The sequence below is a fragment of the Polypterus senegalus genome, chromosome 1, assembly GCF_016835505.1.
Source record: "Polypterus senegalus isolate Bchr_013 chromosome 1, ASM1683550v1, whole genome shotgun sequence".
Lineage (NCBI taxonomy): Eukaryota > Metazoa > Chordata > Cladistia > Polypteriformes > Polypteridae > Polypterus > Polypterus senegalus.
Window position 1 is genome coordinate 209873130 of NC_053154.1, and position 21525 is coordinate 209894654.

General features: G+C 40.9%; 1 protein-coding gene across 2 annotated transcripts in view; it reads left to right on the forward strand.

Annotated features, from left to right (window-relative positions):
* The window catches only part of si:ch211-51a6.2 (neurotrypsin), a 67817-nt gene that overhangs the window by 12891 nt on the left and 33401 nt on the right, over window positions 1-21525 (forward strand). For both annotated transcript variants that reach the window (XM_039768062.1, XM_039768068.1), the window contains exons 3-6: window positions 6023-6265; window positions 6358-6493; window positions 8334-8512; window positions 10115-10262. In XM_039768062.1, coding sequence (XP_039623996.1) covers window positions 6023-6265; window positions 6358-6493; window positions 8334-8512; window positions 10115-10262 — 706 coding nt within the window. The remainder of the gene's footprint in view (window positions 1-6022; window positions 6266-6357; window positions 6494-8333; window positions 8513-10114; window positions 10263-21525) is intronic.

Sequence of the window (21525 nt, forward strand, 5' to 3'; positions counted from 1 at the left end):
TTGAATCATGGGTATAAATGAAGCCAAAACATTTTTTCTGTTCATTTTGCAATTTTGTTGTCTTATGAGACTTTTTTTTACAGACTTTTACATTAGTTCAATGCTCTTAGATTTAATATGCAATGATTTAGCATGTTTATTTTTAAACTGCGTCACACTTATGCCCAACCTATCAACTCCTATAAAGGAGATGACATATCTGTTCAAACGTTGTGCCCTTAACTCTTTTCTGAGGGATGTTTTTTTGTTAGCCATTTGCAGTTTCCTGCTTTTCAATGTATGATTTGCATTCATATCCTCCCATAGAATTTGTTTTCTATGTAGCAACCTCAAGACATGGTAATATACCATAACATTTTTCAACCTGCTTAATTCAATTCACTGTTACAGGGACGAGGAGTTTCAGAGCCTGTCCCAGCAGTACCGGGTGTAAAGCAGGGTAGCAGTCCCTTTGCAGGGTTCACTCACACTGGGTCAGTTATGATTTGCTAGTTACTTTAATCAAATCTATATGGGAGGAAGACTATACAGACATGGTGAGAACTTGCAAACTCCACACTGAGCTGTATGTTCGTGGAGTGGGGGGTAAAATCTTAAAGGAGCAGACTTTACTATCTTGTCTTGAATTACATGTCTATTTTGACAGCAACATGCTGAGATGGATAATCTACACACTATACAATATGCATCACTCCAAACTGGGACATGTATTGCCAGGTTCTAAAGGGTATGTGCTAGTTACAATATACAATCCAAATGGACCAGATACTATTGATTTAACACAGCAATACTCAATAATTCACAAATTCATTCTCAAACCCATTTATTTCAAATTAGAGGACAGAGTATAACCCAGCAGCCTTGGAAACAAAGCAGTCAGTCCATTTCAGGAACTAGTCGTGTACATACTGTACATATACACTGGGGCCAATTTATAATCACCAGTTAACCTAGCAAAGTTTTGGGGGATGAAGGAGAAAGACCTGAGTAAAAAAGTCAATTTTAAAGAAAACCAAATAAAACAAAAACTTGTTCTGGTAGGCTTCACAATCATTCATATCTTTGAATTAGTCTTAAACATGTTTTCACATCTGTATACTGCAGTACATCTGCACAAATGCTTTTGCTCATTCTCATTTGTAATATCTTTATAAACTCATATGGATGAGTACCATTAGTGAACAGCAGTGCCTCGATTGGTTTTTGCTCAAAGGCACTTTAGAACACAGTGCTGTCAGAGGTTTGGTGCTTCTTACATCTATAGAGAAACTCTTTTGCCAGAGATCCATTGTTAGATAATGCTAAATAAACCCGGGCAACTAACCCTTTAAGAGAGTAGATAAACCTAGTGTGTCAAATGCAGAGAGTTCTGTGTGGTAAAGTGGCTTTGATGGGCTCACCCTTGACCCCCAGAACTAATTTTGATTAGAAGCCTAGACATAACTCCTAGCTAGCCTTATCAGGGTTCAGAAGTTCAGAACAGAGGAGAACAGGATGCCTGGTGCCCAGGCAGGAAGGAGAAGTAGCCATACATTCAAGGCAAAATAGGGAGGCAAAAAACATAAGGAAGTGATGGTGGTGAGGAGACTGGAGTTCTAATGGGAAGACAAACTAGCTGACCCTTCTTTCTGTTTGAGATTCTGCATCAGTTAACATTAACACATATACTTTCAAACAGGCATATGCTCTGACTGCTCTAGTCTGTAAATAAAGAATGTCGCATACTCTCAGTCTATGTCTGCTCAGGAGATATGGATATTTCAGCTCCTATGACCTCTGACAAGGCATGGAAACTTCAATGAGTCAGAAAAGAATTAAAGTCAGAAGCAATTAAAATACATAGATACAGTGTTAAATCTGCCTAAACCAATTCCAAGGCTACATGGGGTCTGGAGACAATCTCAATAGCACCGGTCAAAAGGCAGGAAACAACCCTAGATAGGACAGGCTCACAGGCTACAACACTCACTCCCACTGAGGCCAACTGAGAATTACCAAAAAACTGGCATGCGTTTTGATACATTTAAGATGTGGGTGAAAACAAAACAGAGGATTCAGAGGAAAGTTCACACAAGTACAAGGAGAACACACAAACGCCACACAGAAAACAACCTGGTGTAGGGTTCGAACCCAAGATGCAGGATCTGTTTCTGTTAAGGAGCAGCAGCAGCACTGATCATGTCACTTATTTAAATACTCTTAACAAAAATGCAGAGTGATTTCTCATGTATACTGGGAAACTGTAGGATGAGAATGATGATAGAGAACATACCTGTAAGTGATATGATCAGAGGTATTTTGAAAGGTGGGGGCCTACTGAATCACGTGGTGGGTAGTATGATATGCCTTTCTAAGGTTTCTGTGAATTGTACTGCATCTTGACAAAGAAGTAGTCTCAATCCACAACTGTACTACCACCATGTTTCATGCAAAAGATAAATCTGATGTTATGCTTTCACCAACATGAAAAGTAATATTGCGCTCTAAAAGATAATTTTTTGTCACCTCCGAGCATGAAAACGTAGTCCCATTACGACACAAGGATTCTATTTTGTATTTCCTGCATTTGTAAACTCTTTCTGCAAGCTGCCTCTTTTACCTTCATGGTTTACTATATCGTTCAAACCACATGTTTAAAGTAAAAATAATTTTTGTGAGGTATATGCCCTCTAAAGGGTGGTATAATTAATGTCACATCTGTATCTTTGACAATGGATTAAGGGCATTCATTAAATGAGGCAGTGTATACAACGTCTGGTGTGACAGAATTAACAAGAGAAAAATTGCAACCGGTAAGACGGGTGCAGCACAAAAAAAAGGGGCACCCCAGGCAATACATTCAGTAATGGCAAGTAATACATTAATACATTTTGGGGTTGGGTTCACAGTTGATCACTTGGCACTTCAGACCTAGGAATGCATTCCCTTTTCTGAATGTGCAGTTGTGCTGGCTGTTAATTTTTATGTTTAATTAGCATCTCTTTTGTTTCTGCTACCCTTCTCCACTTAACAGAAGACACACAGGGAGGCACTCTACAGACTGGGAAATGCATATGTTAACAGAACACACACACAGAAAATAGGGCCATGTATTGTATATTAGCAAGCCACCCTAAGTTGTTACTGTCCCATAATTCAAAGTAATTTATTATTACTACTTTTAGTATTGTATGTTTAAGATTTTTATTAGTTAATGTGGTTTTTTGTCAAGATTCCATTTTATTTTTCTTCCCTGACCATACCCAGACAATCATGTTGTACGTTAACTTATTACAAACAGAAATGTTGTTTAGAGTCTGTGCGTTTAGGCAGTGCAGTGAATTGAATGCTTTAACTTTGGGGTTGTTTTCTGTACTGGTTGAAGTGGAACAAAATAACAGGTTGAGCTATGCTGTGGAGGCTTATTAAATGATTGGTGGATGTGCGTACGGCCCATTTCAATCACTGGTTTTTCTCCCTGTAAATGTATTGTAGTGGCGTCTTTGCTGGTAAAAAAAGGAAGGGACAGGAGTTTGAAATGTAAAAATAAAAAAAAAAAATTCATAAAGAAGTGAAGTTCAAAACTGGAGAGAAGGGTTTTACAGAATAGAACAGATACAAAGAAACAATCTCGTGACCTATAACTCCCTTTTGGTCACGTGGGACACGTTAACTGAGCAGCGCTAGTATTTAAAATGATCCACTCACTACCTACATTCTTAAAAATAAGGGTTCTTTAACAGAATTTTGTGGTTGGTTTGTGTGGTTCCTTGTTGAACCTTTGCTTGAGAAAGCACCATTTCGTTGTGGGACAGGTTCTTTGCATATAAAGTTAATACATTGCACTTTGAAAAACATCCTAATACTGTATGTAGAAAAAACTGAAATCATTAATGTATGGTAGACCACGTAGCAGGACATAATAAGAGTCCTTTTAAAATCGGGAAATAATTGGTATTTCACACGTCTGTTATTATCTCTCCATGGTTATTTTGTATATGGAGTGTGGTAAAAAATTAGGCAGTAGACAGAGTAAAGTTTGGGAATGGCCACCCCATATCAGCAAAAGAAAAGAAACACATCTTTACATAAGCGAAGTTTACAACTGAATTGATTAACAGGTTGAGTTTTCTCTATAATTATGGTGGATAGCAGGAAGAGGTGGAGACAGCCAGAACAGGAACTATTGTGGCAGATAGATGGAGTCTGGGTAATGGAAATTATGTTGTCAGTGTTTGGCAGAAGTGATGTCAACAGTGGTTGCACCAGTGGTGATGTCACTGAGAGGCAGGGCCTTCGGCTGAACTGCAGAACAAGAGGAGAGAGGATCAGGTTAGAGCACCAACCCCTGGTCTGATTGACGAATAACACTATTTGTGCCAGTAAACTGTCCCCCATGGACATGTGTGTGACAGGAACCTGTTGCAGATCTAAATAAATAAAGGTTCTTTCTGGAACCTTCACATAGGTAGGTCTTTTCGGAGCCAAAAATGGTTCCTCCATAGCAAGGGTTCTCAAAGTTGGTCCTGGGGACCCACTGTGGCTGCAGGTTTTTGTTCCAACCAGCTCCAGTTTTTAATTGGACTCCTGCGCTAATTAAGTGAACTGTTATTTCCCAGATTCTGTGTTTGGGAACAATATAGAAATTAGAAAACTAAGTTTGGTAAAAAGATATATTAAAATGTACTAAGTAGTTATATGGGAATAATGTATTTTTTTCTTTTTAACAATACTTTCATTTTGATTTTCATTCTAATTTTCCAGGTGTTCTAATTGTTTAATTAATCCATTATTTACTAATTAGTGGGTCTGACACTAAAGTAGTTGCAGCCTTTCATGATTCAGTGTCGTTTGTCTGGGTGTCTGTTCTGCTTGTTTTTAATGGTCATTATTAAGATACAACAAAGGGAGAAAACTGCACAAAGGGCAAAATATAAAGCAACAAAAGAGAGTTAAGCGTTTAAATCTATAGCAAAAATTGAAATATTTCTAAATGTCTTATAATAAATGTAAAAATCATGCCTCTGTGCTTTCTTAATGTAGAATAAAAGAAGAGATCAGTGTTAGCAGTTGTCACTGATTATGAATCTGTTTTAAGTAAAAACCTGAAGCCACAGTTTGTCCCCAGGACCGACTTTGAAAACCCCTGCTTTATGGCATCACTCTGAAGAACTACTCTGGCATCTTTATTTTTAAGAGTGCATTTGTGATGGACATGAGGAAACCCCTTTTTCTGTATTTCTCCCCCCAACCCCAGCAACCTGATTTGAGCTTCATTGCTAAACATGTCTTACTTGAGACATATCATCCTATCCAGTGGTTGAAGTCAAACTGTACAGGAGGTACTCTGTGTTGATGATGCCTTGTTCTTTCTTTCAATATGTTATATATTTTACATTATATTCTAGTCTCGCAGTCCCCCTTGGAGACTGGAGTCTGCGAGGCCAGTTACATCAAATGCTGTCACCAGTATGTGTGGACTGTATAAACTTGCGTGCAAATTTAACAAAAATAATGTTAACATACACCAGATGTTATCATTACACTATTTTTTGCAAGATAACATGTGGACTTTATCAAAATATAACTGGAGAATATAATTTGACAAATGCTCTCGAACTGGACCCGCGGACCTCAAAAGTGGGGCCCCTTTAGGCGCGGGGCCTGGTGCGGTCACCCCACTTGCCACCCCAAACGCCACTCTTGATTATTATTGACAAATATCGACAAATGAAAAATACATATCAGTTAATTTTCTTTTTTCTATAACATCACCAAATTTCAAGGCATTTTTGAGATTTTGGGTTATTTAGTTTTTCTGTTGTGGGGTTAACCCAAAAATGTTGATATTTTGAAATGTCCTTTCTTAGCAGATACCTACTGACCTAGATGTACCATCCTTCTAAATTTCAGCTGTTTAACTAAATGAGAAATAGTGTTTTTGTTGATGAGTGAGCGGGTGAGATTATATATAACATCTCAAAGTTTGTATGTATTCTGCAGCTATTCTTGTTTTCAAAATATTTCTTCTCTTGCCTCTCAGCACCTCTGTCCTGCTCTGAAGGTTTCACTGAACAAGGTTATTACAATGGTACGATTTCACAGACGGACTCTGGCTCAGAGTGCCTCAAGTGGACTGAGTTTCCAGACTACCTCATCCAGTACCCTGATCGTGGACTAGGTGAACATAATTTCTGTAGAAACCCTGACCGTGAATCCAGCCCTTGGTGCTTTTACCGTCAAAGCACAGGTACTATTGGATGGGCCTACTGTGATTGCCACCAAGGTACAGAAGTCTTCTACTGCACATATTGTATGTGTGCATGTCATCCATTATCTGCACATCAGCCTATATCTCATCCATCCTATTATCTCTAGGTGCTGTGCGCTTGATAGGAGGGTCATCGATCAGTGGCCGAGTGGAGAGCTATCTGAATGGCCACTGGGGGTCAGTGTGTAAAAAGCACTGGACGGACCAAGATGCCAGTGTCATCTGCAGGCAACTGGGTCTTGGGTAAGTGCATGTAATAACAGTAAAACACTGCAGCAAAACCTTAGATTTGTATGGATGTGTAACCATTATTTTGATTTTATTATTAAGTAATTATGCCTCATATAATCTGGAATTTTCTTGTCCCAATAATTTAGTGGTTTCATTCCTTTGCAAAGTACCATCCTAGCTTGCCAGTTCTTATAGGCTGGCATGCTCAGTGGATGAGACCTGAAATCAGAACAGACTGGGAAATGGAAATGTTTTTCTACAATTTCATACAGGTCCTGAGAACAACCACATGCAATATTGGGGTATCAAAGAATAGCAAGAAAAAATCCTGTCAGAAATGTTTGTACAACATTTATTGAAACAGGCTTTGGAAGCTCTAACATTTATAGTGATTTTCAACCCCAAAAAATGTGATTTTGGAAACAAGAGTGTGGCTATGTGCTGGCAAACGCCGAGCATCTAACTCTTTGTTAGCCAGTAAGTGAATAATAAGATTAGTTTGTCAGTGAAGCAAATGTGATAGCCATAGATGAGTTATAGCTGTCTACCTTAACAATAAGAGAGTGTCATAGAGCGGTGGTACGCTGCACTAAGGGACCCACTGAAGGGCACTTTACTGATACATGTGTGGTATTTATGTCAACTGGGATATCAGTTCATTTCATTTGTGAAGTATAATCCTGTAGCAAAGTTGGCGAGTTTTGCTTATTAAAGACAATTTTGTTTAATTTAGTTGTGAACTTTTTTGTGAAGTTTTTTTTTTTTTGGTGTGGGAGTCATCTGTGTCATTTACTGTATGTTTTTTATGTCCTTTTTTATTTGAGAAGAACTCATCTGTTATGCTTTAGCTAATGAACTTATTGGTGTCCAATTCTCTTTGAAGGGCTACCTTGGTCTGTCAGGGTTTAAGCTTACTTGCAAGTAACAAGCCATATCTAAAGTTAATGTTGCATCTGCTGTTAATGTGGTTCGTGTGTGTGTAGCTGTTTCACTGTGATATTGTCAGAAGGCTGTGCAAATAGCCAGGAAGTCCTATTTAAAATCTAGGCAACTTTACAGGAAGTGATTCTGAGATATCTTGAATTGCTTTTCAGATATCTCAAAATGCCTATGGACTTATTTTGAAATATCTTGAAATGTTATTTGATATTATCTGAAAATGCACCGGAACTTGTTTCAAATTATCTAGAAATACATTTGAGACCTTAAAATGGACAGAGTATCTTGATCTATCTGTGATATCTCACAATGCATTTAAGATGTTTTGAAACATAATTTGTAATTCATTTGAAAATATCTTGAATGCAATTCCAGATATGTAAAGATGCATTCTGAGATATCTCTAAATGTTTGCTTGACTGTCTGACAGAAATATTTCATGCTGTAGTCTGCCTCTGCCTGCATCTTGCCCTTTAATAAGGTATAATATCATTCTGGAGATCTTTTCTGAAATTTTTAACTGGACTGTGTTCTGGGTTTAAAGAAATAAAACATTTTTTTTAATTAAATTAGTGGTTATACTTGTCCTGTATATTAATAATCTGAACTAGAAATTTTACTGTTTTTCATTATAATTAGATATACTGTATACTCATTTATTATCAAACCTGTTTACCTGCTTAACCTGCTAAAGCAATTTAATTAAACAAATGTCTTACTTAAATTTCTAAACATTAATTTTCTGACTTGATGTTGGTTCATTTTAATTGTACACAGTTATTCCTGAATGTCAGTGATGTACTGTTAATTTTGTAAAGGATTTTTCTGCAAGTTACACATTTTTTGCCTTGTCCTGAGAAACACATTTTACCTGTTACCTGTTGTTTCCCAACTTGTTATATTTTCATCACAGGGAAATTGGTTCAGCACTGAGTCAGTCTTATTTTGGAACAGGATCTGGTCTTTATCACTATGAACGTTTGGGTTGTCGTGGGGATGAAAAGGTTTTATTACAGTGTAAAACAAGGAAGTTTATGACAAGTAATTGTGGCCCAGGAGATGAAGCAGGACTCATCTGTGCTCCTCCTCAGGGTAAGAAATGGGTTACTACAAGAAGAAAAGAAATGGAGAAATATGTTAACTTGATCAGATAGACAAAGAGACTTAAAAACACCTGCCTGACAAGATCTTGGAGAGCTTCTAACTGATTTGTTAGTATATTGGCTTTCTGATTCTCTGACTTCACTGAATAAGAAATACTACACTGACATTTTGCTCTATATGATAGTTTTATTTCAAAGCACTGAAACTCATCTTTTTATTGTGACATATTGTTTCATGTTAAAAGAGATTAGAGATATGCATAATTAATCAATTCCTAAGTTGTGGAAATAAACGTTTTACACAGAGAAACGACTTTCAGCGCAGGATGTAAAGTATTATTCAGTAAAATTAGAGAAATAGTGAAGAAATGGAATATTTTTACAATTTACTTAAAACTCTGGACTTGTAGCCAAAAATATCCAGTTTCAAAATCTATAATATGTCAAATAATGTCAAAAATGCTCATTCTTAAGTAAATGAGATCTGTGGCTATAAAACATAACTTGTATTTGTGTGAAAAAAGAATTGCATATTAATACAAAATAAGCATAGCAAACCTATAAAATATATATATTTGAAATCTTTAAGGCAACAGTGTGGTACTTAGAATTTCACAAGCATTAAGCAGTAATGTCATTCAAAGTAGATGCTGAATCCCCTTCAACATTCTGTAAGCAAAACTGAATAAACACATGCTACAACATATTCATCAACTACAAACAATATCCTATATAGTGATAAGGCTTAGATGCCATCATCATAAGCTTGATTTTTATTTTCCTCATAGTATTATTTAAATCAAAAACATTTTGGTGATGTTATGGTTTATGACTGGACAACATAAGGAGGAGTAGTTGCCTCAAAATGCTAGAATTCCTGGCTACACTGCCTTCTGTTTGGAATTCGATTCCGTTCCCTCTGCTTGCATGGGTTTCTTTTGGAACAAAGTTTTCCTTTCACAGTAAGGGGTATTCTGTTAGATTTACTCTAATAAAACCATGCATAAAGTGATTTTGTATGATTATGTATAATTTGAATCTATGACGGGCTGGCATACCACCCAGGACTGGTTTGTCTGTTACATCAGTGGCAAATGTGCCAGGCTTCCACCACCCTGTACTAGAAAAGTCAAATCCACAATGAATAGAATGGATAGATAGAAAGCATTTCCAGCATTGTGTATATATCACTGCAAATAATTTCAACCATGTTATGCTAGTTTGTTCTGAAGTACCATATGCAATAGTGTGGCACTGCAATTTTCACAAGCTTTAAGTAGTTGTCTTGTTCAAAACATTTTGTACAAGTTTTATATAGTGTCTAGAAAATGTTGAATTGCTAGCATATCCATCTATTACTTAAACCAGGTGGCCATTAAAAGGAATTAATCAAAGAATTTAAATGTCATAAATCTTTAGGTAAACCAAATAAGACAAAAATTAATTACAGTCTTAATTCTAATGCTCCTTAAAACATCCAGTGCAACTGTATAGAAATAAGACAACAAAGCTGAACCAAAAATGGAGCATTATCAAGTCCAAATTACAAAGTTATTCATATCATACTCTTATCATATATTCATGAACACAGGTTTAGGTGCTCCACTGAGGCTGGTAGGAGGCACTGAAGAATTTGAGGGACGTGTGGAAGTTTACTACAAGGGAACGTGGGGGTCCGTCTGCGATGATCAGTGGGATGACACTGATGCCACAGTAGTGTGTCGACAACTGGGACTCATGTAAGAATCATAAGATTATCTGAATATTTTATTGCATTAGATTCTTTAGTAGAGGGGACCACATGCTTAATACTGTGTGAATTTAAATTAGCAGGTTCTTGACCAATTATATACACAATGACTAAACTAGACAGGTAAGAATGGTAAATTTGCTCACCATAATGCATGGTGGTACAAAGCACTGTAAGTTTATGTATGTTTAGCAAGACACTTACTCAGAATTACAAGACAGAATACATGTGTGTGAATGAGAGGGAGGTCAGTGGAATAGTGAGGATGCAGGGAGTAGAGCTGGCAAAGGTGGATGAGTTTAAATACTTGGGATCAACAAGTGCAGGCAGGGTGTAATGGGTGGAGAAGAATGTCAGGATTAATTTGTGACAGACAGGTATCAGCAAGAGTGAATGGGAAGGCCTACAAGACGGTAGTGAGACCAACTATGTTATATGGGTTAGAGATGGTGGCACTGACCAGAAAGCAGGAGACAGGGCTGGGGGTGGCAGAGTTAAAGATGCTAAGATTTGCATTGGGTGTGACGAGGAAGGACAGGATTAGAAATGAGTACATTAAAGGGTCGGCTCAGGTTGGAAGGTTGGGAGACAAAGTCAGAGAGGCAAGATTGTGTTGGTTTGGACATGTTCAGAGGAGAGATGCTGGGTATATTGGGAAAAGGATGTTAATGATAGAGCAACCCCTAACAGGAGAAGCTGAAAGAAAAAGAAGAAGACTATGCAACCAGTTACTTTGACCTGGATGTGTTGTTCACTTCAGCCTAATTTGTGGGGGTGCCAGTGAGACACAGTCATTAATGTATGACTGTTTCACAGCCTAAAGTCTATTTCTTGCCCTGTCACTATCAAGGTTAGTGTTATATTGATGTAAAATTTTTTTGATGACTTTAAATTAGAACTGCTATAGGTATGTTTAAGTGTGCTCTATGATGGACTAGCATCTAGTCTGGAGTTAGTACTACCAAAGTATAAAATAATGAAATGGGTAGAGAGAGTTTAGAGCAGTGATTCTTAACCTTTTTAGAGTCACCGACCCCTTTAAGAATCTGATGAAAGCTATGGAACCCCTTCCCCAGAAATATTCATTTTTTTCAATGGGAAACCGTTGATTGGGACAAGGGGGAGGGCTGTATGGTGACCGATATTTTTCTTGCCCAACATTTTTCTCGTGAGTATGTAACTCATGCATTAGGCTTAGGAGAGATAAATACTTGCGAGAAAAATAATACTCAAGAAAAATAATGGTGAGAAACGTAATGCATGACATAAATCATGTAAGAAACTCATCACACAAGAAAATCAACAGTACCAGGCAGTATAGTGAATATAAATGTTAATTTTTATCTGACCCTCCCAGACCCCCTGAAACCCAGCCATGGACCCCCTAGGGGTTCACGGACCTCAGGTTAAGAACTACTTGGTCTAGAGACTGGAAGAATGAATTGATAAGAAACAAACTCACATTCATATTTTATAAAGTATGTTAAGCATGTGTATGTATTATGTTGGTGTGCACCTGAATAGCTTGCTTACCCCCATTGTAAACAATGGCAACCGTAGCCCTTTTAAAGGGGTAATAATATTTTTTGCAACTTTAAGGGCAGATTACCCATTAGCCATTTTCCTTGATTTGATGCCTACTTACAATACCATTTGGCATATTGTGTTGTTGGTGAAGATTAGCAGAGTTCTACCTATACCCATGCAGTGGAACTGTTCCTTTGAAGCCATCGATTCTGAGGTCATCTCGGTGAACGAATAAACACCTGGAGAATGCAGATAAATGGGATACCACAAAGCTCTGTCCTTTCGCCAACATTCTTCAGCCTCTATACAAACAACCTTCCCAAGACATCATCTTTAAAATAATTTATGCACACAGCATCTGTCCTTTAATTAGATGGAGTGTGAACTGAACAAGAAAATGACTACACTGGCAGATTACTGTCACCAGTGGAGGCTTATCCACAGTTCATCAAAAACTTTCTTGAGCACCTTTCACCTCCAACCCAAGAGTGCAAGCAAACAGCATTATATCACATTATTTCAGGTTTTTTAACAAAATATGAGAAGCAAGACTGCTTAGTGATATATGGCGACACTGTCCACCATCTAAGACTTTATCTCCTTTCCAAGCACCCAATTTGGCGGTTGTCTAGAGACGTTATTGTTGCTGAGGCATGGGAAAAGCTATAGGAGGTAGACCCTAATGAAAACTCTTTCCTGATCAGTGACCTGACCAAACGTGTCCCAGGTTTTGACCTTCCCAGGCTGGACTGGGTCACACTGAACCGCTACCGAACAGGGGTTGGCAGATGTACTGCAAACCTACATAGACAGGTGACAACCTGCTCTGTTCCTATGGACAACAACAAACTATAGCCCATATCGTCAATGACTGTCACCTCCTAAAGTTCAGTTGTGTTAAAACAAACAGTGAACAAAGTAGCAACTGATTATACATAAATGAAAACTGACAGTATCTGTCCATTAATTCATTGAAGAACTATGGCCAATTGAAAATGGAGGAGATTAAAATTCTAAAAGAGAAAGTCAAAAACAAAGTCAGACATAGTCTAGGCCAACTAGCCACTTACCTCCTCCCCTGTGCTTTCTATAGAGGAGTTTGTGCTGATGAGTGAATCTTTCAATCCAATGATTCCAATGCTGTTTTACCCAAGATGACTTTTCCATATGCAGAAGACCAGCCAGCAATAGAGCAGTGTCATCAGGTGCCACATCTAGATACCAGAAAGAGAATAGAGTAGGGTTATTAATGGTTTATAAATACTGTATTACTTTTATTTTTGTGCAAATGACTTAAAAAAAAAAGAAATGCAGTATGCACAGCTAATCAGCAGCTCTAGTCAGGGTATGCTAGATTAAAGTACTGTAATAAGTCTTAAGGCTGGATCTAAATGCTGAGTGCGAATGGGCATCTCTAATATTAGCAAGGTGATCATTCCACAGCTTTTGGGCCCTGTAACTAAAAGCTTGACCTTCCACTGTTATTTTAATCATCCTTGGAATCCTAAGTGGGTTGGCATCCTGAGATCTCAATGTGTGCTGTGGTTTGTAAGTAATTATATGTTCAGAAAAGTAAGCTGGGCCTTGGCCATTTAAGACTTTATATGTTAAAAGGAGGATTTTGCAGTCAGCCATAAGCTTAACTGGGAGCCAGTGGAAGGACTTGAGATGTGTCATTATGTGTTTGTACTTTTTGGTTCTTCCAATAATTCTTGCAGCAGCATTTTGAATTAATTGACAGCTAAATAAACAACGATTAGAACAGCCATTGAATAACATTTTGCAGTAGTAAATTCCAAGTGAAATAAATACTTGAATAGATTTCTCAGTATCTTGAATATTTAGAAAATGTCTAAACCTTTCACCATTTTTAAGTTGGCAAAAATGTGTTTTGGACAGTTTTGTAATGTGTGTTTTAAGTGACATACTAGTGTCAAGGACAACACCTAAATTACATGCTGATTCAGTAAAACTAATGGTAAAGCCAGCTGAGTCAAAAAGTGACAATGTTGTTGCAGTTAACATCATTCCCTGCAATAAAAACATTTTAGTTTTTCTGTATTTAGAGACAAGTAGTTCTCATCCCTCCACTCCTTTAACTCACTAACAGAAGTAATTAAGGACAGCATCAGGGAAACATCATTTGGTGTAAAAGAAAGATATAACTAGGTGTCATCTGCATACGAGTGAAAATGAATGTTATGTTTTCTAATGACAGTTCCCAATGGAAGCATGTAAAGTGAGCAATAAAGGTTCCTGTACTGAGCGCTGCAGAACACCATATTTAACTTACGAATATAATGAAGTGGTACTGTCAGCATATTTCTGTGAGTACTGGAATTGCTGCACTTAAATCTAACAGCATAATTACAGTGGAATTTCCTTTATCAGAGGATATCAGAACATTGTGTACAACACAGGTTAATGCATGTTTCTGTACCATGACCAATCTGGAGGTCAGACTGAAATTTCTCAAATTAAAGTGTGACATGTAAGGTGAGACTGAAGCTGCATGGTGACTAGTTTTTGAAGTATTTTAGAGAGAAAGGGTAAATATGAAATGGGTCTAAAATGATTAAGCATATGTGGGTCTAGCGCTGGCTTTTTAAGTAATTGTCTGATAACTGACACTTTTAGTTCATCAGGAACTGTGTCATTCAGTAATGAACTATTGCTAAGAAGGGGTTCTGCTAGAACATCTAATGACGTTTTTCTAGTTGAGTTGAGACTGGGTCTAAGGAACAAATAGTAGAAATTAAAGTAATGACTTCCTGTTCTATTTCCAAATTAAAATTACTAAAGTGGTATAAACAAGATGAGACAAGGTTTGCTAATCTAGTATTAAGTTTGTAAGGTGAAACTGAAATCTGGGGTCTTATACTGTGTACTTTCTCATTAAAGATGTTGTAATAAGTGGAGACCAGAGACGCGGAAAGGTTTGGGGCAGCCACCCGTTTATTACGGTTTCCCGGCTGCAAAAGTCGTTGAGGCATTGCAATAGTAGTTTACAACACAGAGTCCAAAACAGAACTGCCTGCCTAAGCCAAGGCAGTGAGCTTTATAGTGCAGAGGGCGGAAATGATGTCGTCCTCTGGGCCGGAACTGGAAGTGACATCATCCTTGGGGCGGAACCGAAGTGACCTCATTCTTGGGGCCGGAACCGGAAGTGATGTGTCCTTCCTGGAAATGGCGGTTCCTGGTGGGATTTCCCGGGTAAGACCTGCAGAGAACTCAGAAAGAGCGTCAGTGCACCCGCCCCTGGGCAGATGTATAAACAGTATTTCCTAAGCCCTTCAGCTGCTTCCCATGCACACGTGTGTGACAAGACTCCCCCCTCAGCCCAGACCCGTCGGGTCGGGCGACCTGCACCGAGAGGTCGTGGGCCGGGAGAGGGCATCGGCGTTGGCATGAAGAGACCCCTGTCGATGAGCGGCGTATACTTGTACTGCTGCAGGTCAAGAAACCACCTCGTGACCCGTGGATTCGACTCCCTGTGAAGGGCCATCCACTTCAGAGGTGCATGATCCGTCACCAGAGTGAACACGCGACCCAAGAGGTAGTACCGCAGCTGAGTTACTGCCCATTTGATCGCCAGAGCCTCTTTCTCCACCGCCGCGTACCTGGTCTCCCTGTCCAACAGTTTCCGGCTCAGGTACATAACGGGGTGTTCAACACCGTCGACGCTTTGGCTCAACACGGCACCCAAGCCTGTGTCCGAAGCGTCCGCCTGGAGGATAAAAGGGAGAGAGAAGTTAGGGGAGATCAAGATAGGTGCTGAAGTCAGAGCCCTTTTTAAGTCACTGAATGCAGCCTCCGCTTTATCAGACCATACCACCGTATTAGGAGCTCTTTTCTTTGTCAAGTCGGTCAAGGCGCGCTCTCTCGGAGAAGCAAGGCACAAACCGGCGGTAGTACCCGCCAAACCGAGAAAGGATTGGACTTGCCGCTTGGTTTTGGACGGGCCAGGCCATTATGGCTTGCAACTTGGAACACTGTGGCCTCACAGTACCCCGGCCCACTAGGTAGCCCAAATATTTGGCTTCCCTCAATCCAAAGAAACATTTCTTGGGGTTGATTCGGAGCCCGGCCTCTCCCAGTGTCCGTAATACTGCTGTGACCTGCTGTATGTGTTCCTTCCAGGTGCTGGAATAGATGACACGCCATCCAGATAGGCAGCACAGAACGAGTTATGGGGCGGAGCACTTTGTCCACCAGACGCTGAAAAGTCGCAGGCGCCCCGTGTAACCCGAATGGAAGGACACGATACTGCCAGTGTCCGCTAGGAGTGCTAAACGCGTTTTTTTCCTTCGCGGACTCCGTTAAAGGAACCTGCCAGTACCCCTTTGTCATGTCAAGTGTAGTCAAGAATTTGGCTGGTCCCAGTCTCGAGGAGGTCATCCACGCGAGGCATGGGATAAGCATCAAATTGGAAACTTGGTTAAGCCGACGGAAGTCATTGCAAAACCTCCAACTGCCGTCAGGCTTAGCAATCAAGACGATGGGACTGGACCAGGGACTACTACTTTCCTCGATTACTCCTAGTGCCAGCATTCGCTTGATTTCAAGTTCCACTTCTACTTTCTTTGCCTCCGGGAGTCTGTAGGGTCGCCACGGACGATCACCCCCGGGTCAGTCAATATGTCATGCGCAATCAGAGAGGTCCGACCGGGTTTTTCACTTACCACCTCTGGGACAGAGCGGATAGCTGCTTCGAGCTCTTGTTTCTGCCTGGGGGATAGCTGCTCGCGAAATTAAGGGAACTTACTTCGCCAAGAGAGAGCAGGGCTGTCCGGAGGAGGGATCGGGACCCTCTCCTTCCACGGTTTCAGCAGGTTTACATGATATATTCGCTCAGCTGGTCGGCGATTGGGCTGTTTCACCAAATAGTCAACCAATCCCTTCCTTTCCTTAATTTCAGTAGGGGCCTAGCCAATGGGGAGCAGTTTAGAGTGAGAAGTTGGTACCAATACCATGACGCGATCCCCCGGTTGGAACTCCCGGAGAGTCGTGCCACGGTCATAAAGGCGGGCCTGTGCTGATTGCGCCTCTATATGACTTTTAGAATCGGTCTTATTGCATCAAATCTACGCGCAATTGGGCGATATATTCCAAAATATTAGTGGAGGGCTGTGCCTCCCCTTCCCAGCCCTCTTTTAAAATATCCAATAAACCCCGGGGTTGTCTTCCGTACAGTAATTCAAATGGAGAGAACCCGTAGAGGCTTGAGGAACTTCCGATATGCAAAGAGGACAAGGGGAGGAGTTGGTCCCAATCCCTCCCATCCTTGCTGACTACCTTACGTAGCATTTGCTTGAGAGTTTGATTAAATCTCTCCACTAGGCCATCGGTTTGAGGATGATACACGAGGTCTTTAAATGCTTTATTTTCAGTAACTTGGCAGTCTCCTTGAACGTTTCCGAGGTAAAAGGCGTTCCTTGGTCCGTCAGGACTTCTCTAGGAATGCCTACCCGCGAAAAGACTCCTACTAGTTCCGTGCAATATTTTTGTGGTAGCCGGCGCAACGGAACGGCTTCAGGGAATCGGGTAGCATAATCCACGAGGACGAGTATATATTTATATCCTCGGCTGAGGGTTCTAGGGTCCTACTATGTCAACCCCAATCCTATCAAAGGGAACATCAATAAGGGGAAGGGGAACCAGAGGAGCACGGTCCTCCTAGGAATTTGCCGCAGTTGACATTCCGGACAGGAAACGCAAAAGCGGCGAACCTCCTCATTAATCCCCGCCAGAAAAAACGGAGCTTAATTCGCTCTAATGTTTTATCGGAGCCGAGATGGCCTCCAAGAAGGTGGGAGTGTGCTAACTCGCAAACCTGCCGCCGGTAGGTCCGCGGGATTAGCAACAACTTCGGACCTTCCCCTCATGTTCACCGACCCGATACAACAATCATTATCAACGACAAAGTGAGGTCCCTGTGGCATGGGCAAATGCGCGTTGGCGTTAACGAGAACCACTGCATTCTTTATGTGTTTCAGAGAGTCGTCATTCCACTGTTCTCTCTTGAAAGAAGCGGCGTCGCTCTAAACTGAAAGTGCAACTCAGAGAGCGGGTCCGGTCTGACCTCAAGGGGCGGAGATTCCTCCTCGCTGCCGGGCGCTAGTGGATGACGTAGTAGCCCGCGACGGTCCGGGAGTGTCTTCGTCACTCTCTTGGCCTACCGCCCCACTCCCTGTCGGCTGATTACACGGTGTGGAAGCAACTTGAGATGAATCGTTGTCATCTATAACGAGGCCATAAGTTTTTCGGGGAATGCTTACTAAACTACGCCGTTACTATCAGACCAGTCTCGCCCGAGGATTACGGAAACGGAGGATCCGGATGCACCGCCACGGTAAGCTGTCGAAGGGTTCCTCCAGACATATGTAACACCGGGCGGTATTGTACGCGGATATCTCCGTGTATACATTTTAGACTGGTCTTCTTTTAATCCACTGTTGCGGCAGAATAAAACGGCGAGCAACGACAGACACGTTACTGCCGGAATCGAACAGCGCTGTTATCTTATGTCCATTAATAAGAAGCTCCCCCGTATGTTTATCCGCCAGGGATTGCTAAGGGCACACAAACAACCCCGCCATTGTCCCCTACGGTCCGCCTTGTTCCCCGACAGGTCGCAAGCCAGACGGCCCGGCGACTTCGGAACAAGCTCTGGAATGCGTGGAAGGGACTGCTTTAGTGGGACATAGCTCCCGGTAGTCCACAGAGCGGCTGTTCTGCCCTCCCAGGTTTCACAGCCGGCCTCTGGGTTTGCAAGAGCTGCAGCAGCTCGTCCATAGAATGGAATTCGCCCCAGGCGGCTGGGCAAATTCCTGGGGTAGTATTTTCAGCAGCAGAAAACAGGCCACTTGCTGCACTATTTGTAAGGGGTTAACTCAATGGCGTAGCCACTCACCCACCTGTTGCCAGAGAGCCATAGCCTGCTCTGACAGCCCTTTGCTTGGGTTAAACTCCCAGTTTATGATTTCTTCACCTGCCGGCCTGGGGACAACCCATCGTTAACTGGGACCTTGGTCCCGATGGGCAGCTCGGCTTTCCTGCCAAGGAGAGCATACTGAGCCACTCGTGTGTGTTCCCCAGAAGCCAGCCCACGCCTGTGGGTCCCCTACGTTCTCCACGAGATGGGTGGTCCCCACCGAGTTATGCTCATGGAGCAGAGCCTGCACCGCGTCCTTCCTGACCCTCTGGCGCACTCCCCGCCCTGAAACTCGGCCCGGTACTCACCCACCTGGTTCCATGATAGTTCGTGTCCCGGGTTCATCGGGGACACCATCCTGCCGACTACGCCACTGTAATAAGTGGAGACCAGAGACGCGGAAAGGTTTGGGGCAGCCACCCGTTTATTACGGTTTCCCGGCTGCAAAAGTCTTTGAGGCATTGCAATAGTAGTTTACACAACAGAGTCCAAAACAGAACTGCCTGCCTAAGACAAGGCAGTGAGCTTTATAGTGCAGAGGGCGGAAATGATGTCGTCCTCTGGGCCGGAACTGGAAGTGACATCATCCTTGGGGCCGGAACCGAAGTGACCTCATTCTTGGGGCGGAACCGAAGTGATGTGTCCTTCCTGGAAATGGCGGTTCCTGGTGGGATTTCCCGGGGAAGACCTGCAGAGAACTCAGAAAGAGCGTCAGTGCACCCCGCCCCGGGCAGATGTATAAACAATATTTCCTAAGCCCTTCAGCTGCTTCCCATGCACACGTGTGTGACAATGTTTATAAAGTCTGTATTGCTAATGTCTGTAGGTATGTTGCAAAGTAGTTCAGAATTACCATGTGTTAGATTAACCACTGTTCTAAACAATTCAGTCACTGTTGTTTTCATGGTAGCTACCGTAACCAAGGTCAAATTATAATTTGATATTAGCTGATTTAAAGTATTTTCAACAATTTAGGCTTGAGTTTCCCAAAATATCTATACATTTTGATGCAAAGTTAGAATCTAGATTTTGCCCTGTCCTTGTTTTAATCTATATTGGTATACTGGTAAGGGCAGAACCAAATCAAACATAAATAAGTAATGATGAGAAATAACTTCATTTAAAGATGTAATATTTAAATTTTGAGTGTTAGTTCCATTATTAATAATAAGATCTAATGTGTGGCTATGACTGTGAGTTGGGCAACTGACAATCTGCTAAAATCCTACTTCGTTTAACAAATAAATAAAACACCTGCCGAAAGTGCCAGTTTCCACATCAATGTGTATAAAACCCCCGTCAACACTAAATGATCGTAATATATGGCTAAATCGGATAAAAGGCTGACAAATTTAGTCATGAACAATGAATATGTCCCTGATGGTCTGTAGACTGGTACTACAATTGTGCTGAAATCTGTTTTAATATCTAATGAAGTGTTGTAAAGGATGTCAATTTGCCTAAATTTTCAGAGACTGTTTGGGACAGTATGGAAAATGAAAAAAAAAAAAACGCAGTGATTCTTAAATTTACTTTGACTTTTGTTTCTTTGCAGGCAGTATGAACCCAAGATATTTTATGTTCTCTTAGGTCAACTTCATTTCATTTGTTAATATATACCCATTCCTGCTTTTCAGGTCTGCAACAAATTCCAAAAAAAGTTGGGCCGGGGGCAAATTAGGGACAGTAATGAGGTAAAATAATTAAACAATGATGTGATTTCAAACAGGTGATTGTAATCATGATTTGGTACAAAAGCAGTATCCACAAAAAACAGAGAGTCTGAAGAGCAAAGATAGGCAGAGGATTTCTAGCTTGTCAACAAATGTGTGAGAAGATTATTGAAATGTTAAACACAATGTTCCTCTAAGAAAGACTGGAAGGGATTTTATTAATATTTCTCCCTCTATAGTGCATAATATCATTAAATGATTCAAGGAATCTGGAGGAATTTCAGTGCATAAAGGGCAAGGGCACAAGCCTAAGCTCAAAACCTGTGATCTCCGATCCCACAGATGGCTCCGCATCAAGAACTGTCACTCATCAAAAGCTGATATAGCTACATAGGCAAGGGATTACTTTGGCAACTCTTTGCCAAGCACGGAAATATGGAGTTACATTCACAAGTGCCACTTAAAACTTCACTGTGCAAAAAAGAAGCCCTATGTTAACCATATCCAGGAATGACTTTGACTCCTCTGGGCTCAGAATCATCTGGGATGGACCATCACACAGTGGAAGCGTGTATTGTGGTCAGACGAATCAATATTCGAAATCTTTTCTGGAAGAAATAGAAGATGTGTGCTCTGGATCAAGGGGATAAAGGACCATCCAGAATATTATCAGCAACAAATCCAAAAGCCAGGCTCTTTCATGTTATCAGGCAAAGGTAATTTATACTTCTGTGATGGCAGCATTAATGCAAAGAATTGCATTGAGATTTTAGACCAACATATGTTCCCTTCAAGATGACATCTTTTCCATGGATGTCCATGCATTTTTCAACAAGACAATGCACAACCACATTCTGCACACATTACAAAGGCATGGCTGTGGAGGAAGAGGGTAAGGGTACTGGACTGGCCTACCTGCAGTCCAGACCAGTCCCCTATAGAAATTGTGTGCAGAATTTTGAAAAGAAAAATGACAACCCTGTACTGTTGCATACTGATGTGTTTGCAGGAAAAATGGGACAACTAACACCTGAAATTCTTCATCACTTGGTATCCTCAGTGCCAAAATTTCTTTTAAGTGTTGAGAGAAGGAATGGCAACATTACAAATCGGTGACT